At 42.9% G+C, this 20,428-nt stretch overlaps 1 protein-coding gene across 1 annotated transcript in view; it reads left to right on the forward strand.

Moving 5' to 3' along the window:
- LOC118394112 (trichohyalin-like) overlaps positions 1–16,194 on the forward strand; it is a 28,624-nt gene extending 12,430 nt beyond the window's left edge. The window contains exons 2-12 of the mRNA XM_035787361.2: positions 142–278; positions 2,195–2,294; positions 3,678–3,763; positions 4,049–4,220; positions 7,284–7,463; positions 8,557–8,679; positions 8,848–8,975; positions 9,153–9,183; positions 9,292–9,385; positions 9,505–9,622; positions 9,731–16,194. Coding sequence (XP_035643254.2) covers positions 144–278; positions 2,195–2,294; positions 3,678–3,763; positions 4,049–4,220; positions 7,284–7,463; positions 8,557–8,679; positions 8,848–8,975; positions 9,153–9,183; positions 9,292–9,385; positions 9,505–9,622; positions 9,731–15,073 — 6,510 coding nt within the window. The 5' untranslated portion in view covers positions 142–143 and the 3' untranslated portion in view covers positions 15,074–16,194. The remainder of the gene's footprint in view (positions 1–141; positions 279–2,194; positions 2,295–3,677; positions 3,764–4,048; positions 4,221–7,283; positions 7,464–8,556; positions 8,680–8,847; positions 8,976–9,152; positions 9,184–9,291; positions 9,386–9,504; positions 9,623–9,730) is intronic.
- The last annotated feature ends 4,234 nt before the right edge of the window (positions 16,195–20,428 follow it).

Below are 20,428 nucleotides of genomic sequence, written 5' to 3' on the forward strand. Positions count from 1 at the left end.
AACACTGCTCCATTGCAAGATGAATATATTTAAATGAGACTTCCCTAGTGAAATAACGATTTATTTAAATAAATAAATATGATGTGTCTTCACAGAGCTTATCTGTGATCTCTGGTGACTGACTGCTCTGTGTTCCTGTAGGAATGGAGTTCCCTGTGGATGGCCTGGCCAGCGTGACCCAAGAGGTCCTGGAGAGATCAGCCCAGGACTACATGAACAGCATCCTCCACAGCAATCCAGACTCACCTGCACATCTCACCCTCGCCAACAACACACAGGTAAACACCTCACCCTCAGCAATCCACACAGGTAAAGGAGCTTTGACTGCATTTGTGACCGACTAGCTCGATTCAGTCTTATGTAGCAAATTTTGAAATAGTGTTTTTTACATTGGATCAAAGTACAGACTCAGAGCTAGAGAATTGTATATCATACCATACAGTTGAGGAACATTGGTAAATTGATGAATTTATAACCTCACTTATGAGAAAATGTCCCTTGAATGTTTTGGTACACCTACTGGAGAGCTCTTCTTTGTCTACGCCTATACAGCATCGTTCACACCCTCTTAAGCTTTAGCCCCACCTAGCTCTTTAAGAATTTATGTGAGGCCATGTACTAAACAACCAAAGATTTCAAGTCTAACTGGTGTGTTCATAAATTCAATCTGGTGTACCAGAGTGTGTTTAGAGTGCGCTCTGGGCGTACCGTAAACGCAGAGTGTTGTCAGATTGTCCGTTGGTATATTCAGAGCGTTTCACTCTCGGAGCGTTCAAAGCGCACCTTAGACGATTTGGCCGAGGAGTCGGGTTGATCCAAGCGTTCTGACCTAACAACAGCAGTCAAGCACCCAAGCTTACTGGCTAAGGTTGGCTAGCTTGCTAAATATTTCCAGACAGAACAGCTCACTATGACCATTTTACTCACCCTAGCAGAGCTGGTTAGGCTGTTTTTATGTTATGTTGGTGTCTGCAACTGTGCTGCGTTTTTGCAAACGTTTACTTTCACCAGCCATATTCAACAGGTGTTGCGCGTTTGTAAATGTGTCAGTTATTCTGATGAATTTACCAGCTACGTCTATTGAGAGTTGTCACAGTGGAGTCTTTTGATTAGACATTTAACTAGCTAGCTAAACAATTAACCATAATCCCAACTCATAATGTTACTACCCTGCATGAATCTGCAGGGAGCTAACCAACCAGGTTCAATGATAGCTAGCTAGCTAACATTAGGCTATAATTAGCAATGCAAATGGCTCTGAGATACGAATAATATTATTACACAGATCATGCATGTAACATTAGCTAGCAAGCCAGGCAGCTAACATTAACTAGCTAGCTAACAGTACGCTTTAACTTGAAATTAACCCAACTTTTTGACAAAATTAGAAATGTGTAATATCTGAAAATGTAGCTAGCTAGATAATCTCACCCGTATAAATGGATGGACGCTTCTCCCTCTCTGTCACGGATATCATGGTTGCCTTAGTTTGAAGATGTAATCCAGAGACAGCTGTTTTATACAACAGTGTGTTCTCTTTTCGACTCCGTCTGCATATTTGCAATCAAACGCCAGAATTTTCTTAATCTCCTTAGCTATCATACTCCAATTCCACAGTGTTGATATCGATTTCAAAAAACTTGATCCTCCGGAAAGTGGAGAGCGACCCCTTTGCAGTTCTACTACGTGATATCTTTAAAAACATTTTCTTTTAAAGGTGCGTTAGAAAGGATTACAAACACATCAGCTCAGGTTTAGCCACAGAAAAAGAAAAGATCTTCCCTTTAGCCATGATTGGCGAACAATTGTATTTGTATTTACAGATGGCATACAAGTTTGTTATTAAGGCACATGGAAGTTGGCAAGAAGGCATTTCTACTAAAAAACGTTTACGTTCAAATGGCTCTCCTGTGAAGTAGTGACGCGTGACATACTCCTAATTTGCTGAAATTTGTCATTGAATCTGCCTTGGCTAGATTTACATACTTCCAGTACTACAGTTATTCCAGGTCCGCTTCGCCACTTTAAAACGACAAAACAGTTATATTACGAAATCTTCCCCTTTTCATAGGAAGTAGCCTATTTGATGGAATTCAAATGTACAGCTTCCCTAGAATTGTTCTACTATATGCTAAATTATACCCCAATAGATTAAATGGTTGAATTTTGATCTTGTGCTCCTGTCCTCACCCAGGTGCCCATTGGGCTTTCCAATGTGGGTTTCGTCCCTCTGTATGGAGTCAACCTGAGACAGAAAGTCCTCGCCCTGTTCTCCCCACAGGACCAGTTTACAGGTAAATGAGGTCTTATGAGGCTAATGTAATGCCACTATGTCTTTTGTGCCTTCAGAACTGTAAAATGAATCATGAAAATGTTTACCAATTGTAACAGTTAACAATGTAATAATATGTATTTAAAAGCGGTACATATAGTATTTCTAAAAGTTTATTGTATTCTTAGTCTATATTCTTAGTGCATTCAGAAATGATTCAGACCTCTTCACTTTTTCCACATTTTGTTACATTACAGCGTTATTCAAAAATGTATTAAATGAAAAAAATATCTTATCAATCTACACACAATACCCCACAACGTCAAAGCAGATTTTTTTTTCTTCTATTGAAGATAGAAAACAGAAATACTTTAAGTATTCAGATCATTTGCTCTGAGACACGAAATTGAGCTCAGGTGGATCCTGTTTCCATTGATCAACCTTGAGATGTTTCTACAACTTGATTGGAGTCCACCTGTGGTAAATTAAATTTATTGGACATGATTAGGAAAGGCACACACCTGTCTATATAAGGTCCTGCAGCTGACAGTTCACGTCAGAGCAAAAACCAAGCCATGAGGTTGAACGAATTGTCCATAGAGCTCCGAGACAGGATTGTGTCGAGGCATAGATCTTGGGAAGGGTACCAAAAAATGTCTGCAGCATTGAAGGTCCCCAAGAACACAGTGGTCGCCATCATTATTAAATGGAAGAAGTTTGGAACCACCAAGACCCTTCCTAGAGCTGGCTGCCCGGCCAAACCGAGCAATCGAGGGAGAAGGGCCTTGGTCAGGAAGGTGACCAAGAACCTGATGGTCACTCTGACAGAGCTCCAGAGTTCCTCTGTGGAGATGAGAGAACCTTCCAGAACACAACCATCTCTGCAGCACTTCACCAATCAGGCCTTTATGGTAGAGTGGCCAGATGGAAGCCACTCGTCCGTAAAAGTCACGACAGCCTGCTTGCAGTTTGCCATAAGGCTCCTAAAGACTATCAGACCATGAAAAGCAAAATTCTCTGGTGTGATGAAGCCACGATGGAACTCCTGAATGTCAAGCGTCACGTCTGGAGGAAACCAGACTCTGCTCATCACCTGGCCAATACCATCCCCAGCATCATGCTGTGGGGACGTTTTTCAGCAACAAGGACTGGGAGACTAGTCAGGATCAAGGAAAAGATGAACGGAGCAAAGTACAGAGAGATCCTTGATGAAAACCTGCTCCAGAGTGCTTAGGACCTCCCCAAATACCCAAGAAGAATCAAGGCTGTAATCACTACCAAAGGTGTTTCAACAAAGTACTGAGTAAAGGGTCTGAATACTTATGTAAATGTGATATTTTCATTTTGTGAAGGGGTCTGAATACTTTTCAAATGTATTGTATGTAATTGTTGTGTGCGTTATCAGCGGTGGGGCTGTACTTGTTGGATCGATGGTGGTCACTGGAGGACATCCTAAAAACAGCAGACCCTGCCAGAGATGGATGTGTGGAGGTACTCTTTGAAAACTATTTTAGGTGTATGTGTACTAATACACCACCTGGTTGTTGAGAAATAGCATGTGTAAGAGTTCTCACTATTGTTGCAGAAATTATTATACAGCTGCAAAAGTAAATGTAAAATAAGACGCATCCAAGAGACAATAGGTATATATTTGTGGGTTTATTTTTTAAATGTTTTTTTAACAAGAATTAGATAGTATTGGGTCAGTGAATTGAATGAGACACACAGGGGTGCTGACTGGTGTGGTTGTGTGTTTTGCTATGTGTTCCTCTATAGGTGGAAACTCTAGGGGAGAGGATAGTCCTATACATTTTGAATCGTGTGGTGTACAGAGCTATGGAAATGAGTTCAGACGAACTACCTTTCCTCTGCCACGGGGAGAGCGACAACGCCAAGATCCTCTGGAAAGACGGACAGGCAGTCGGCTTCTACTCAGTGAAACCTTCAGGTAAGGAACCTGGCATTGACATTGAAGATAAAAGCATTGATGCTCAATTCTTGTCACACATCAGGTATTATGGAGTAGAGCTGAGTTCAAGTGTCTATGTGCTGTTTAGTAAACTATGGGTGACCTTTAATACTGACATTTTTAAATACAGAACAGCATATGTGTGCAAAACAAAGATAGTTCCTAACTCACAAAGCCAATGCGCATTTTCGCATTGACGTTTATACGTATTGTATTCTTTCCAATGTGTATATATACAGTGGCTTGAGAAAGTATTCACTCCCTTGACATGTTTTCTATTTTGTTGCCTTACAACCTGGAACTAAAATAGATTTTAGGGGTGTTTGTATAATTTGATGTACACAACATGCCTATGACTTTGAAGATGCAAAATATGTTTTATTGTGAAATAAACCAGAAAAAGGACAAAAAAACGGAACTTGAGCGTGCATAACTATTCACCCCCAAAGTCAATACATTGTAGAGCCACCTTTAGCATCAATTACAGCTGCAAGTTTCTTGGGTATGTCTCTATAAGCTTTGCACATCTAGCCACTGGGATTTTTGCCCATTCTTCAAGAAAAAACTCCAGCTCTTTCAAGTTGGATGGGTTCTGCTGGTGTACAGCAATCTTTAAGTCATACCACATATTCTCAATTGGATTGAGGTCAGAGCTTTGACTAGGCCATTCCAAGACATTACAAATGTTTCCTCTTAAACCACTTGACTGTTGCTTTAGCAGAATGCTTAGGGTCATTGTTGTGCTGGAAGGTGAACCTCTGTCCCAGTCTCAAATCTCTGGAAGACTGAGACAGGTTTCCCTCAATAATTTATCTCTAATTAGCACCATACAACATTCAATTCTGACTAGACTCCCAGTCCCTGCCGATGAAAAACATCCCCACAGCATCATGCTATAACCACCATGCTTCACTGTAGGGATGGAGTTCTCTGGGTGATGAGAGGTGTTGGGTTTGCGCCAGACATAGCATTTTCCTTGATGGACAAAAATGTCAATTTTAGTCTCATCTGAGCAGAGCACCTTTTTTCATATGTTTGGGGAGTCTCCCACACCCCTTTTGGCGAACACCAAATGTGTTTGCTTATTTTTTACTTTAAGCAATGGCTTTTTATCTGGCCACTCTTCCGTAAAGCCCAGCTCTGTGGAGTGTATGGCTTAAAGTAGTCCTATGGACAGATACTTCAATCTCCGCTGTGGAGATTTGCAGCTCCTTCAGGGTTGTCTTTGGTCTCTTTGTTACCGCTCGGATGAATGCCCTCCTTGCCTGGTCCGTGAATTTTGGTGGGGGGCCCTCTCTTGGCACGTTTGTTGTGGTGCCATATTTATAATAATGGATTTAATGGTACTCCGTGGGATGTTTCTGATTTTTTTTATTACCCAACCGTGATCTGTACTTCTCCAAAACTTTGTCCCTGACCTGTTTGGAGAGCTCCTTGGTTTTCATGGTGCCACTTGCTTGATGGTGCCTCTTGCTTAGTGGTGTTGCAGACTCTCAGGTCTTTCAGAATATATATGCCATTTAGCAGACGCTTTTATCCAAAGCGACTTACAGTCATGTGTGCATACATTCTACGTATGGGTGGTCCTGGGGATTGAACCCACTACCCTGGCGTTACAAGCGCCATGCTCTACCAACTGAGCTACAGAAGGACCAGAACAGGTGTGTGTATACTGAGATCATGTGACAGATCATGTGACACTTAGATTGCACAAAGGTGGACTTCATTTAACTAATTATGTGACTTATGAAGGTGATTGGTTGCACCAGATCTTATTTAGGGGCTTCATTGCAAAGGGGGTAAATACATATGCAGGCACGACTTTTCGGTTTTTAATATTTTAGAATTTTTTGAAACAACTTGTTTTTTTCATTTCACTTCACCAATTTGAACTATTTCTTGTATGTCCATAACATGAAATCCAAATAAAAATCCATTTAAATTACAGGTTGTAATGCAACAAAATAGAAAAATGCCAAGGGGGTGAATACTTTTGCAAAGCACTGTATATTGAATGAAAATTTAAATGCAAAATGCTGCAATTTCAAATAATTTACTGAGTTATAGTTCACATGAGAAAATCAGTCAATTGAAATAAATGTTATTAGGCCCTTATTTATGGATTTCACGTGACTGGGAATACAGATATGCATCTGTTGGTCACAGATACCTTTAAAACAATGGGTCTCAGGATTTCATCACTGTGCATTCAAAAAGCCATCAATAAAATTCAATTGTGTTCGTTTGTAGCTTATGCCTGACCATACCATAACCACACGGCCACCGTGGGGCGCTCTGTTCAAAACATTGACATCAGCAAACCACTTGCCCACACAACGCCATACACCCAATCTGTGGTTGTGAGGCCAGTTGGATGTACTGCCAAATTCTCTAAAATGACATTGGAGGTGGCATATGGTAGAGAAATAAACATTAAATTATCTGGAATCAGCTCTGGTGGACATTCCTGCAGTCAGCATGCCAAAAGCATGCCAACTCCCTCAAAACTTGAAATATCTGTGGCATTGCCTTTTATTGTCCCCAGCACAAAGTACACCTGTGTACATTTAATTTTTTGTATTTATTTTTTTACCTTTATTTAACTAGGCAAGTCAGTTAAGAACAAATTCTTATTTTCAATGACGGCCTAGGAACAGTGGGTTAACTGCCTGTTCAGGGGCAGAACGACAGATCTGTACCTTGTCAGCTCGGGGGTTTGAACTTGCTCTAACCACTAGGCTACCCTGATCATGCTGTTTAATCATCTTATTGATATGCCACACCTGTCAGGTGGATGGATTATCTTGGCAAAGGAGAAATGCTCAGTAACAGGGATGTAAACAAATTTGTGCACAGAATTTGAGAGAACTACGATTTTTGTGCGTATGGAACATCTCTGGGGTATTTTATTTCAGCTCATGAAACATGGGACCAACACTTTACATGTTGCGATTATATATTTGCTCAGTGTACATTCTATATATGTTTCTGACTATCTACTGTAGTCATGAGTCTCCATATGTTTTCCTGTTTTCCCTATAGGCAGCTTGTGCAGTACCTTCTTAACCCAGTGCTATCAGCTTCCTATCATGGACTCCATATTCGTCAGGAAGTGTCACCGTGACAACGGCCTGGGCCTTCAAATGCTGGAGAACTTTGTTGAATGTTTCAAAGAGGACTGCCTTGGGTTGAGATACCCCCTTTCAAAAGTTATGTACAAAGGTAATCATCAACCTTTTTTACTAGTTGTGGAATACAGGAAAAGGACCGAGCACGCCCCCATTCTCATCAACGGGGCTGCAGTGGAGCAGGTTTAGAACTTCAAGTTCCTTGGTGTCCACATCACCAACAAACTATCATGATCCAAACACACTAAGACAGCCGTGAAGAGGGCACGTCAAAGCCTATTCCCCCCCAGGAGACTGAAAAGATTTGGCCTGGGTCCTCAGATTCTCAAAAGTTTCTACAGCTGCACCATCGAGAGCATCCTGACTGGTTGCATCACTGCCTGGTATGGCAACTGTACGGCCTCCGACTGCACGGCACTACAGAGGGTAGTGCGTTCGGCTCAGTACATCACTGGGGCCAAGCTTCCCGCCATCCAGGACCTCCATACCAGGAAGTGTCAGAGGAAGGCCATAAAAATTGTCAGACCCTAGTCATAGACTGTTCTCTCTGCTACTGCACGGCAAGCGGTACCGGTGCACAGTGGCAGTTCTAGCTTGTATGGCTCCCTGGATGAACCCCCCCCCCTTCAACAACAAAAAGCACCATTCTGCACTAACTGTCATTTTTATTCAGACATTTGGAACAACACAAATAAATAATCATAACATTTAAGACTATATAAATATATATATTAAAAAAAAAATATATATATATATATATAGAAAGAAGTAACAAAGACAAATAGAAACAAATTGTAGTATATAAATACAAATAAAAGAGAATTGAATTATTACACTATTGCACTTCAAACAATAAACACACAAACTAAATTGCACAACTAATGGCATTACTAATTGCATTAGTACTGTACAAAGTTAGAGGTGCGCTTTTTGATAGATTCCCCTGCTCCCCCTACCTTATTATTATTCATTTTTATTCTTAACTTCTTAAAGCATTGTCGGTTAAGTTCCTGTTGTATTCGGCGCATGTGACAAATAACATTTGATTAGTTGTTGAAATACTTACAATGTTCACACAGAGAAATACAAGGATGGTTGAAAGATTTCAAAACATTCCCTATCCTCTCCTAACCTGCAGCCATCAGCCTACCAGTCCACTTCCTAAACAACTTCTTATCGTTTTCCAGTGTGTGGGAAGTACCTGAGCCTGTACCCGGCCGACAGAGACCTGCTGTGGGAGGTGGAGAGTGTTGGAAGACCCAGCCAGAGGACTAACATAGCCAACAAGATCCAGGCTATGGGTCTGAGCTGTATGTTTATCACAGGTTTAAAATGGCAGACGTGCACATCCCAGACGTGCACAATATAGCCTAAGTGTCTATATTGCTGTACTTAGGATGCTAGAATGACACGTCACTGTATGTCTTGAACAGCGACATTTCTCACTAAAATTGTGGAATTGTAACTTCTTCCCTCAGCCTTATCTAAGTACCTCCCCTTTACGGAGCACTCTGTGGCGAACCGTGTGGGGGCTGAAAATGAGGGGGTAATGGAGAATGTGACATCACGCATACAGGAAGCCATGGAGTACACTGTTGAAATTGTGGTACATTTTTAAAATATAACAATAGATTTAATGTAAAGAATATACAACATGTTATGTGACAAATAATCTCTATTGTTCAATATTTATTTTAGTTTTGTGTTACTTTGACTTATAGCATTTGCAATGGAATGTTTATTGTTTTGCTTACATAATAACATACATTTACTTTGTTTATAGGAGGACGTTACACTGGTCAAAGTGACAAAAGGCAAGTATTGGTTGTTTCATGTACTGGATCTTTGTAATAAGTTCTAACATATGTTCTCTAAAACGACAGAGTTTCACCTCCTAACATAATTTTTTATGATGTTTCCAGAGAAGGAAGAAACGCCGGTTACATCTAGAGGCAGGAGCAGTGGCCAGAAATTCAAGAATATCTCGGAGGAAAGCATATCAGAGAAAGTTAGCAGGTAACAGAATGTGAATACTGCTTTGTTTCAAATGTTCATGTCCAGTAAAACACACAAACAGTTAAATAACTATTGCCTAAAATGAAGGTCATTCACTTTGGAACATATGTGTGGTGTAGGTTTGAGGACATTGAAGCAGAGGTGGATACCCCAAAAGAGAATCCAGTTTCAGAGCATCAGCAAGAGAATGAAAAAGTTGTTGCTGTAGCTGAATGCGACGAAGAGGAGTTAGCTGAGGTATATATAAATGTAATATGATTCGTAAACAATTCATCTGTTTTTCAAGTGTCCAGGAGTAAGGAGGCTTAAGTGACACAGGCTCTTTAAAAAGTGTATAATTTACAGGATGTCGTTGACATAGCCACAGAGGACATAGCAATTGAGCTTGATAATGTGTCCTCTGAGATTGAGGAGGAGGAGGAGAGGGAGGAGGTTCCAAAGGAGGTGGCAGGAACCAATGAAGACAAAGAAGAGAACAAAGAAGAAACAGCCGAAGAATCCTCGAAGGAGGGGAAAAAAAGAAGAGGCAGACCAAGATCCACTCGTCTCACGAAACCTGTTGAGGCTGAGGAGGAGAGAGTGGAAGAGGAGCAGCCAGTAGTTGAGGAACCTGCTGAGGAAGAGGAGAATAACTCACCAGCTGAGGAGGAAGAGGCAGCTCCAGTGGTAGAAACAAGAGTCTTGAGGAGAGGAAGAAAAAACGTTCCACCTACCCTAACACCAAAATGCAAGTCCACAAGAAGAGGCAAACTGCCTGAGGAAGAGAAGGCGGAAGAGCCAGAGGAGAAAGAGGCAGCTGAGGAAGAAGAGGCACCAGTAGTGGAAGCAATAACCGAGGAAGAGGAAAAATTGGAGGAAGAGAAGAAAGAGGTGGAAGCAGAAGAAGAAGACGAAGAAACGGTAGAAAAACTAGCAGAGGTAGTTGAAGAGGCAGAAAAAGTGGAGGGGGAGGCAACAGCAGTGGATAATGTAGCAGATGAACCAGTAGAAAAACCAGTTGAGGAAGAAGAGAAGACCACACCACCTGAGGAGAAAGAGGAGGCTCCAGTTGTAGAAACAAGAGTCCTGAGAAGAGGAAGAAAAAGTGTTCTAGTTACTACACCAAAATGCAAGGCCACACGAAAAGGCAAACAACCTGCGAAAGTGGAGGCGCCAGATGAAGAGTCAGCTGAGGAAGAAGAGGCACCAGTAGTAGAAGCCAGAGTTTTGAAGAAAGGAAGAAAATCTACCCCTGCCAAACCCAGGTGCAAATCCAAACAACGCCACAAACAACCCGAGGAAGAGGTAGAGGAGGTGGCTGAACCTGTGTTGGATTCTGTGGATAAAATGGTAGAGAGAGAAAAAGAAGTAGAGGAAACAGCAGCAATAGAGAAGGGAGACAAAGTGGAGCAAGATAAACCAGTGGAGAAGGAAATGGCAGAGGAGAAGGTAGCTGTAATAGTGGAAGAAAAAATGGTGGAGGAAGAAGAGGAAACTGAAACGGCACCAGTGGGAGAGGAGAGTGTTCCAGAAGAAAAGGTGGAGGAGGGAGCAACAACTGGGGAAGAGGAAAATGTGGAGGAAGAGAAGGAGAAAACCGAAGCTGAACCTGAATCAACGGAAGAGGAGAGTGCTGCAGAAGAAAAGGTGAAGGAGGTAGCAACAACTGAGGAAGAGGGGGAAGCGGAGATAATGGAGGAAGAACAAATAGAGGAAGCTGAAGCTGCAGTTTCAGCTGAAACTCTTACTGTGGAAGAAAAGGTGGAGGAGGAAGCAAAAACCATAGAGGAGGAAAAGGTGGAGGAAGCAACAACTGAGGAAGAGGTAAAAGTGGACGAAGAGAAGAAAGAGGAAACAGTTATAGTAAAACTAGCAGAGGAAGTTGCTATGGTAGAAGAGGCAGAAAACGTGAAGGAGAAAGAAGAGGCTAGAGAAGTGGAATTTGTTGCAAATGAAGTGGTAGAAAATCCAGTTGAAGAAAATAACACCTCACCATCTGAGGAAGAGGAGACCTCACCACCTGAAGAAGATGCTCCAGTTGTAGAAACAAGAGTCCTTGGGAGAGGAATAAAAAGGGTTCCTGCTGCTCTGACTCTGAAACGTAGGTCCACAAGAAAAGATAAACAGCCTGAGGAAGAGAAGCTGGAGGAGCCAGAGGAGGAAGAGGAAGCTGAGGAAGAGAAGACCCCATTAGAGGAAACCAGAATCCTGAGGGTAGGAGGAAAATCAGCCCCTGCAACTGCCACACCCAGACGCAAATCCACACGAGCCCGCAAAGAACCTGAGGAAGAGGTGGTGGAGGCAGCTGAACCTGTGGCAGAAGCGGTGCAAGAAGAAAAAGCTGTGGAGGAGAAAAAAGAAGAGGAAGAAAAGGACGAGGAAGCTGAAACTGCACCAGTGGAAGAGGAGAGTGCTGCAGAAGAAAAGGTGGAAGCAGAAAAAGCAGAGGAAGAGGAAGGAACAAATCAGGAAGAGGAAAATGTGGAGGAAGAGAAGAAAGCACAAATAGCGGAGGAAAAGGAGAAAGGGGAAGCTGCTGCTGAAGCTACAACTGTGGAGGAAGAGAGTGTTGCAGAGGAAAGGGTGGAGTATGAAGCAGGTATAATAGAGGAAGAAGATATTGTGGAGGAAGAAAAGGAGTCAGCAGATGAAGAAAATATTGAGGAAGCTACAGCTGTGGAAGAAAGAGTGGAGGCGGAAGCAAAACACGCAGATAAAGAAAATGTGGAAGAAGCAATAACTGAGGAAGAGGAAAAAGTGGAGGAAGAGAAGAAAGAGGCAGAAAAAGAAATGGGAGAAAAACTAGCAGAGGTAATTGAAGAGGCAGAAAAAATGGAGAGGGAGGCAACAGTTGAGGAAGAAGAGAGAACCACAGAACCTCAGGAGGAAGAGGAGACCCCAGTTGTAGAAACAAGAGTCCTGAGAAGAGGAAGAAAAAGTGTTCCAGTTACTCCACCAAAATGCCAGTCCACACGAAAAGGCAAACAACCCGAGGAAAATGAGAAAGTGGAGGCACCAGATGAGGAAGAGGCAGCTGAGGAAGAAGAGGCAACAGTAGTGGAAGCCAGAGTTTTGAGGAAAGGAAGAAAATCGGCCCCTGCCAAACCCAGATGCATATCCAAACAAGGCAGCAAACAACCTGAGGAAGAGGTGGAGGAGGAAAAGGTAGAGGAGGTTGCTGAACCTATGCTGGATTATGTAAAGAAAAGGGAGGAGAAAGAAAAACCTGTGGAGGAAACAGCAGCAATAGAGGAGGAAGAAAAAGTGGAGCAAGAAAAACCAGTGGAGAAGGAAATGGCAGAGGAAGCAACTGAAATAATGGAAGACGAAATGGTAGATGAAGAGGAAGAGGAAGCTGAATTTGCAGCTGAACCTGAATCAGTGAAAGAGGATAGTGTTGCAGAAGAAAGGGGGGAGGAGGTAGCAACAACCGAGGAAGAGGAAAAGATGAAGGAAGAGAAAGAAACAGAGATAGTGGAAGAGGAAAAAATTGAGGAAACTGAAGCTGCAGTTGCAGCTGAAACTATTACTGTGGAAGAAAAGGTGGAAGAGGAAGCAAAAAACATAGAGCAAGAAAAGGTGGATGAAGCAACAACTGAAGAGGAAAAAGTGGATGAAGAGAAGAAAGAGGAAACAGTTTTTGAAATAGCTATAGAAAAACTAGCAGAGGAAGTTGCTATGATACGAGAGGCAGAAAAAGCGGAGGAAGAAGAGGCACGAGTAGTGGAATGTGTTGCAGATGAAGTGGTAGAAAAGCCATTTGAGGAAGAGAAGAAGACGTCACCACCAGAGGAGAAGGAGGAAGCGGAGCCTCCAGTTGTAGAAACAAGAGTCCTGAGGAGAGGAAGAAAAAGTGTTCATGCTACTCCGACTCCAAAACGCAAGTCCACACGAAGAGGCAAACAACCCGATGAAGTAGAAAAGGAGGATGAGCCAGAAGAGGAAAATGGATATAAAAAAGAGCCACCAGTAGTGGAAGCCAGAGTTCAGAGTAGAGAAAGAAAATCTGCCCCGACACCCAGACACAAATCAAAACGAGCCCGCAAAGAACCTGGGGAGGAAGAAAAGGTAGAAGAGACAGCTGAACCTGTGCCTGAAGCTGTAGAGGAAAAGGTGGAGGAGGAAAAGGTAAATGAAGCTGCAGCTGAAACTGCTACTGTGGAAGAAAAGGTTGAGGAGGCAGAAGCGATAGAGGAAGAACATGTGGAGGAAGCAACAACTGAGGAAGAGGAAAAGGTAGAGGAGGAGAAGGAAGCAGAAGCTGCACCTGAAACTTCACCAGTGAAAGACGAGACAGTGGCAAAAGAAAAGATTGAGGAGGAAATTAAATCTGTAGAGGAAGAAAAGGTTGAAGCAACAGTTGAGGAAGAAGAAACAGTGGAAGAAGCAACAACTGAGGTGACTGTGGTAGAAGAGTCAGAAAAAGTGGAGGAGGCAACAGAGGTGGAAAGTGTAGCAGAGGAAGTAGTGGAAAAGCCGGTTGAGGATGAGGAGAAAGCCTTACCACCCGAGGAAGAAGAGGATAAAGTTGTAGAAACAAGATCCCCGAGGAGAGGAAGAAAAAGCGTTTCTGTTACTCCTCCAAAACGCAAGTCCACGCGAAGAGGCAAAGAAGCCGAGGAAGAGGAGAAGACAGGAAAGGTTGAAGAGATGGATGAATTTGTGCAGGAAGCTGTGGAGGAAAATGTGGAGGAGGAGGAAGAAGAGGCACTGGTAGTAGGAGCCAACATTCTGAGGAGAGGAAGAAAATCTGCTCCTGCCACACCCAGATGCAACTCCAAACAAGCTTGCAAAGAACCTGAGGAAGAGGAAGTAAAGGGGGTTGAAAAGATGGAGGAGGCAGCTGAACCTGTGCCAGAAGCTGTGGAGGAAGGAAAAGCAGTGGAGGAGGAAATGGTGGAACAGAATAAGATGGAGGCAGATGTTGCGATGGTAGAGGACGAAGGAAACACAGACAGTGGTGCTCCTGAGGCAAAAGAAGAAGCAATCACACATCAGCCAGAGGAGGTTATGGCAGAGCAAACCAATGAGAAGGAAGAAGAGGAGAACACAGAGGAGAAAACTACAGAAACATCAAAAGAGGCAGCTGAAGTAGAAACAGCTGAAGCGGTAGATGAGGTGGAAGAAGAGGTTGATAAGGTAATGGCAGAAGAGGCAAGCGTAGTAGAAGAGGAGGAAGTGGCCTCAGTGGCTGAGGGTGGTGTCAAGCCTGAGGAAAATGGAACAGAGAAGGAAGAAGAAACTATTGAGGAGAATGGTATGGAAAATGTAGAGAGCGGTGAGACAGAGGCAGAGAATGGAGTCGCGGTCAAGGTGGACAACCTTAATTTACAGTTGGCAGAAGACGATGAGGAGGAGGAGAAAGAGGAGGGGGAGAAGATGGAGGTAGAGGAAAAGAGAGCTGCTCCAACTCAGAAGGAAGAGCTGAAGAGCTCTGCGGAAGAGGAGGCTCCAGTGGTTTTAACGAGAGTTCTGAGAGTGAGGTTAACTGCCACACCCACAACCACACCCAATTCCAAGGCCACGCCCCAGCGTAAATCCACAAGACACAGCAAAATAGTAACACCTGAGAAGTTCGATCCTGAGGTGGTCGTGCTTTCATCAGATCAAGAGCAGGAAGAAAGCCTTGTAGAAAAGAGACATCTACGTAAGAGAAAAAGCACAGGGCCAACACATGTTCACAGATCCAAGTGCCACAGCAGAACTTAGGCTGTGAAGACAGGTGTTTTTGTTCTCCTCTTTAAATATACAGCTATAGAGGAAAGATTTCACATGGGACCAGATCATTTCCTTTTATCTATTTGTCAGAAGAAGAAAAAAATTGCATTTATTCTCTCAAAATACTACAGGTTGTATTTCAGCATACCATAATTCCAAACGGTGTCCCCTCAAGTATAACTCAACAACTCTATAAATAAATACATATATTTTTTACGTATGAATTTAGTTACACTTATTGTCATTAAGAGACATCTGATTTTGTTAGTCAGTCTCACTCAGAAATAATATTAAAACCTGCAAACATTTCTCTCCACCCTATGGAAAAATGTGTATAATTGCAGGAAATTAGTTATAAAAATGCTCAATATTTTATCTGTCGAATTGCAAAATCTGTAGAATTGCAGCAAACTTGTTTTAAAACGGCAACATTTTCTCTACACCCATGGCAAAATGTGTAGAATTGCTCTAAATTAACTGAATTACGTATGCACGAATGGGTACGCAGACCCATGAGCAACTGCGGCACCTTATTAGTTCAGATTTTTTGTGGCCCCCACCCTCATCAAAGTTACCCATCTCTGATATAAATGCTATTACATTAAATGTGTAATATGTTCTTAAATGTGTAATATGACACAAATATGATCATTTGTGTGTTTCAAAAGTGTAAAATATGTCCTATTTTATTAGGGAATAATGCATTAAGCAAGTTTTATTTTTATTTTACTGCACATTTGAGTGACATTTCTCTTTGACATTTTTTATGGTTTCATTTTTACCCAATTACAAATGTTTTCAGCGGAACTGTCACGCTCTGACCAAAGTAAGCTGTTTTTCTCAGTGTTGGTTGGGGCATGATAGTGACTAGGGTGGGTCATCTAGGTGTTTGTATGTCTATTTTGGCCTGAGATGGTACCCAATAAGAGACAGCTGTTTATCGTTGTCTCTGATTGGGGATCATATTTAGGTAGCCATTTCCCCATTGTTAGTTGTGGGATCTTGACTATGTGTAGTTGTCTTGTCAGCACTATTGTATAGCGTCACCTTTTGCTTGTTATTTTGTTTGTTTGTTCGGTGTTCAATTCTTTTAATAAAGAGAATGCACGCTGCGCCTTGGTCTCCTTCATACGACGAATGTGACAGGATCTCAGGATCTAAAATCACATTTGATGTTGTTTTTGTCTATGGTTAATTTCAACATAATTCTTGATTTGAATTGTCAACACTGTCATGGTGTTACACTTTGTGTGTATTGAAATATTTGGTACACCTTGAACATAATGATATTTAGTGTTAAAAGATATAAAAATGGAGGAGGCAAATATTTCCTCACACAAATATTTCCTCACTGAGCTGACGAGGCATAATATTTTAGTTCATTTGAAAAGGATGTTGTTCACAATATTGATTTATATACCAATAAATGTATGCATATCCTCACATTTTGTTTATTGTTAATTAACATGTGTCATTAAGGTTTGATGTACAGGAAGTTTAAATTTAGTAACAGTATAGTTCAATCCACAGTAATACCATGGCCATACAGAACAGTTTGTAAAATAACATTTAACTGTTTAAAATAACACTTATAAAAGCTGTGATGTTAAACTGTAAATGTTTTATCTTGAGAGGTGAAAATATAGCTAGCTTAACTCTGAGTTTTCGTTTATGTGTTATCGTGTTTCAAACTTTGAATGCTTTCTTATACATCTCAGTGTTCCACAAAAGCACAAGCCATGTAGCCTGTCTTGATCACAAACATTTCCATATGTTGTATTTAATGACACACCTCTCGTTGCATAATTTGTTTTCATTAGGCAAGTCAGTTAAGAACAAATACTTCTTTACAATGATGGCCTAGGAACAGCAGGTTAACTAACTGCCTTGTTCAGGGGCAGAATGACAGATTTTTTTACCTTGTCAGCTCAGGGATTCGATCCACCAATTTTTTGGTTACTGGCCCAACGCTTTACATTTACATTACATTTAAGTCATTTAGCAGACGCTCTTATCCAGAGCGACTTACAAATTGGTGCATACACCTTATGACAACCAGTGGAACAGCCACTTGCATCTAAATCTTGTTGGGGGAGGGGGTGAGAAGGATTACTTACCCTTACTTACCCTATCCTAGGTATTCCTTGAAGAGGTGGGGTTTCAGGTGTCTCCGGAAGGTGGTGATTGACTCCGCTGTCCTGGCGTCGTGAGGGAGTTTGTTCCACCATTGGGGGCCAGAGCAGCGAACAGTTTTGACTGGGCTGAGCGGGAACTGTACTTCCTCAGTGGTAGGGAGGCGAGCAGGCCAGAGGTGGATGAACGCAGTGCCCTTGTTTGGGTGTAGGGCCTGATCAGAGCCTGGAGGTACTGAGGTGCCGTTCCCCTCACAGCTCCGTGGCGAGCACCATGGTCTTGTAGCGGATGCGAGCTTCAACTGGAAGCCAGTGGAGAGAGCGGAGGAGCGGGGTGACGTGAGAGAACTTGGGAAGGTTGAACACCAGACGGGCTGCGGCGTTCTGGATGAGTTGTAGGGGTTTAATGGCACAGGCAGGGAGCCCAGCCAACAGCGAGTTGCAGTAATCAAGACGGGAGATGACAAGTGCCTGGATTAGGACCTGCGCCGCTTCCTGTGTGAGGCAGGGTCGTACTCTGCGGATGTTGTAGAGCATGAACCTACAGGAACGGGACACCGCCTTGATGTTAGTTGAGAACGTCAGGGTGTTGTCCAGGATCACGCCAAGGTTCTTAGCGCTCTGGGAGGAGGACACAATGGAGTTGTCAACCGTGATGGCGAGATCATGGAACGGGCAGTCCTTCCCGGGAGGAAGAGGAGCTCCGTCTTGCTGAGGTTCAGCTTGAGGTGGTGATCCGTCATCCACACTGATATGTCTGCCAGACATGCAGAGATGCGATTTGCCACCTGGTCATCAGAAGGGGGAAAGGAGAAGATTAATTGTGTGTCGTCTGCATAGCAATGATAGGAGAGACCATGTGAGGTTATGACAGAGCCAAGTGACTTGGTGTATAGCGAGAATAAGAGAGGGCCTAGAACAGAGCCCTGGGGGACACCAGTGGTGAGAGCGCGTGGTGAGGAGACAGATTCTCGCCACGCCACCTGGTAGGAGCGACCTGTCAGGTAGGACGCAATCCAAGCGTGGGCCGCGCCGGAGATGCCCAACTCGGAGAGGGTGGAGAGGAGGATCTGATGGTTCACAGTATCGAAGGCAGCCGATAGGTCTAGAAGGATGAGAGCAGAGGAGAGAGAGTTAGCTTTAGCAGTGCGGAGCGCCTCCGTGATACAGAGAAGAGCAGTCTCAGTTGAATGACTAGTCTTGAAACCTGACTGATTTGGATCAAGAAGGTCATTCTGAGAGAGATAGCGGTAGAGCTGGCCAAGGACGGCACGCTCAAGAGTTTTGGAGAGAAAAGAGAGAAGGGATACTGGTCTGTAGTTGTTGACATCGGAGGGATCGAGTGTAGGTTTTTTCAGAAGGGGTGCAACTCTCGCTCTCTTGAAGACGGGAGGGACGTAGCCAGCGGTCAGGGATGAGTTGATGAGCGAGGTGAGGTAAGGGAGAAGGTCTCCGGAAATGGTCTGGAGAAGAGAGGAGGGGATAGGGTCAAGCGGGCAGGTTGTTGGGCGGCCGGCCGTCACAAGACGCGAGATTTCATCTGGAGAGAGAGGGAGAAAGAGGTCAGAGCATAGGGTAGGGCAGTGTGAGCAGAACCAGCGGTGTCGTTTGACTTAGCAAACGAGGATCGGATGTCATCGACCTTCTTTTCAAAATGGTTGACGAAGTCATCTGCAGAGAGGGAGGAGGGAGGGGGGGGGATTCAGGAGGGAGGAGAAGGTGGCAAAGAGCTTCCTAGGGTTAGAGGCAGATGCTTGGAATTTAGAATGGTAGAAAGTGGCTTTAGCAGCAGAGACAGAGGAGGAAAATGTAGAGAGGAGGGAGTGAAAGGATGCCAGGTCCGCAGGGAGGCGAGTTTTCCTCCATTTCCGCTCGGCTGCCCGGAGCCCTGTTCTTTAACCACAAGCTACCTGCCGCCCCAAAAACAAAAGGGCAATAGCGACAGAATTGATGCTGGCTAGAGAAAGGGACCTTTCTGGTGTCTTTTTGGGGTTATTTTCTTATTAGGGGTTCGCAGCAAAGCTGTGAAACCTATTATTGTTGTCTGAATTATAATATTTAAGTAACAACTTCAAGAATGATTACCGGCTGCATTCAACCTACAGCACTAGACTAAATTTCACTTGTGTCATCCTTGTGGTGCTTTCACTGATTTCACATAAAGGAAGAGTTCCTACATGATCAGTGGTGTAAAGTACTTAAGTAAAAATACTTTAAAGTACTACTTAAGTCATTTTTGGGGGGATTTGTACCATACTTTACTATTTATATTTTTGACAACTTCTACTTCACTACATTCCTAAAGAAAATAATGTACTTTTTACTCCATACATTGTCCCTGACAGCCAAAAGTACTCTTTACATTTTGACAGGAAAATATTCCAATTCACACTCTTATCAAGAGAACATCCCTTGTCATCCCTACTGCCTCTGATATGGCGGACTAATTAAACACAAATGCTTCATTTGTAAATTAACGTCTGAGTGTTGGAGGGGGCCCCTGGCTAACCGTTAAAAAAAAGTACAAAAATTGTGTCGTCTAATTTGCATAATATAAAGAATTTGAAATTATTAATAATTTTACTTTTGATACTTAAGTATATTTTAGCAATTCCATTGACTTTTTATACTTAAGTATATAAACTCAGCAAAAAAAGAAACATCCCTTTTTCAGGACCCTGTCTTTCAAAGATAATTCGTAAAAATCCAAATAACTTCACAGATCTTCATTGTAAAGAGTTTAAACACTATTTCCCATGCTTGCTCTATGACCCATTAACAATTAATGAAAATGCACCTGTGGAACGGTCGTTAAGACACTAACAGCTTACAGATGGTAGGCAACTAAGGTCACAGTTATGAAATCTTAGGACACTAAAGAGGCCTTTCTACTGACTCTGAAAAAGACCAAAAGAAAGATGCCCTGTTGTAAAAGCAGGTCCTCACCAGACATCACCGGCAAAAACGTCGCCTATGGGAACAAACCCACCATCGCTGAATCAGACAGGACTGGCAAAAAGTGCTCTTCACTGAAAACTTACGGTTTTGTTTCACCAGAGGTGATGGTCGGATTTGCGTTTATCGTCGAAGGAATGAGCATTACACGAGGCCTGTACTCTGGAGCGGGATCGATTTGGAGGTGGAGGGTCTGTCATGGTCTGGGGCGGTGTGTCACAGCATCATCGGACTGAGCTTTTTGTCATTGCAAGCAATC

Source organism: Oncorhynchus keta, chromosome 14 (genome assembly GCF_023373465.1).
Source record: "Oncorhynchus keta strain PuntledgeMale-10-30-2019 chromosome 14, Oket_V2, whole genome shotgun sequence".
NCBI lineage: Eukaryota > Metazoa > Chordata > Actinopteri > Salmoniformes > Salmonidae > Oncorhynchus > Oncorhynchus keta.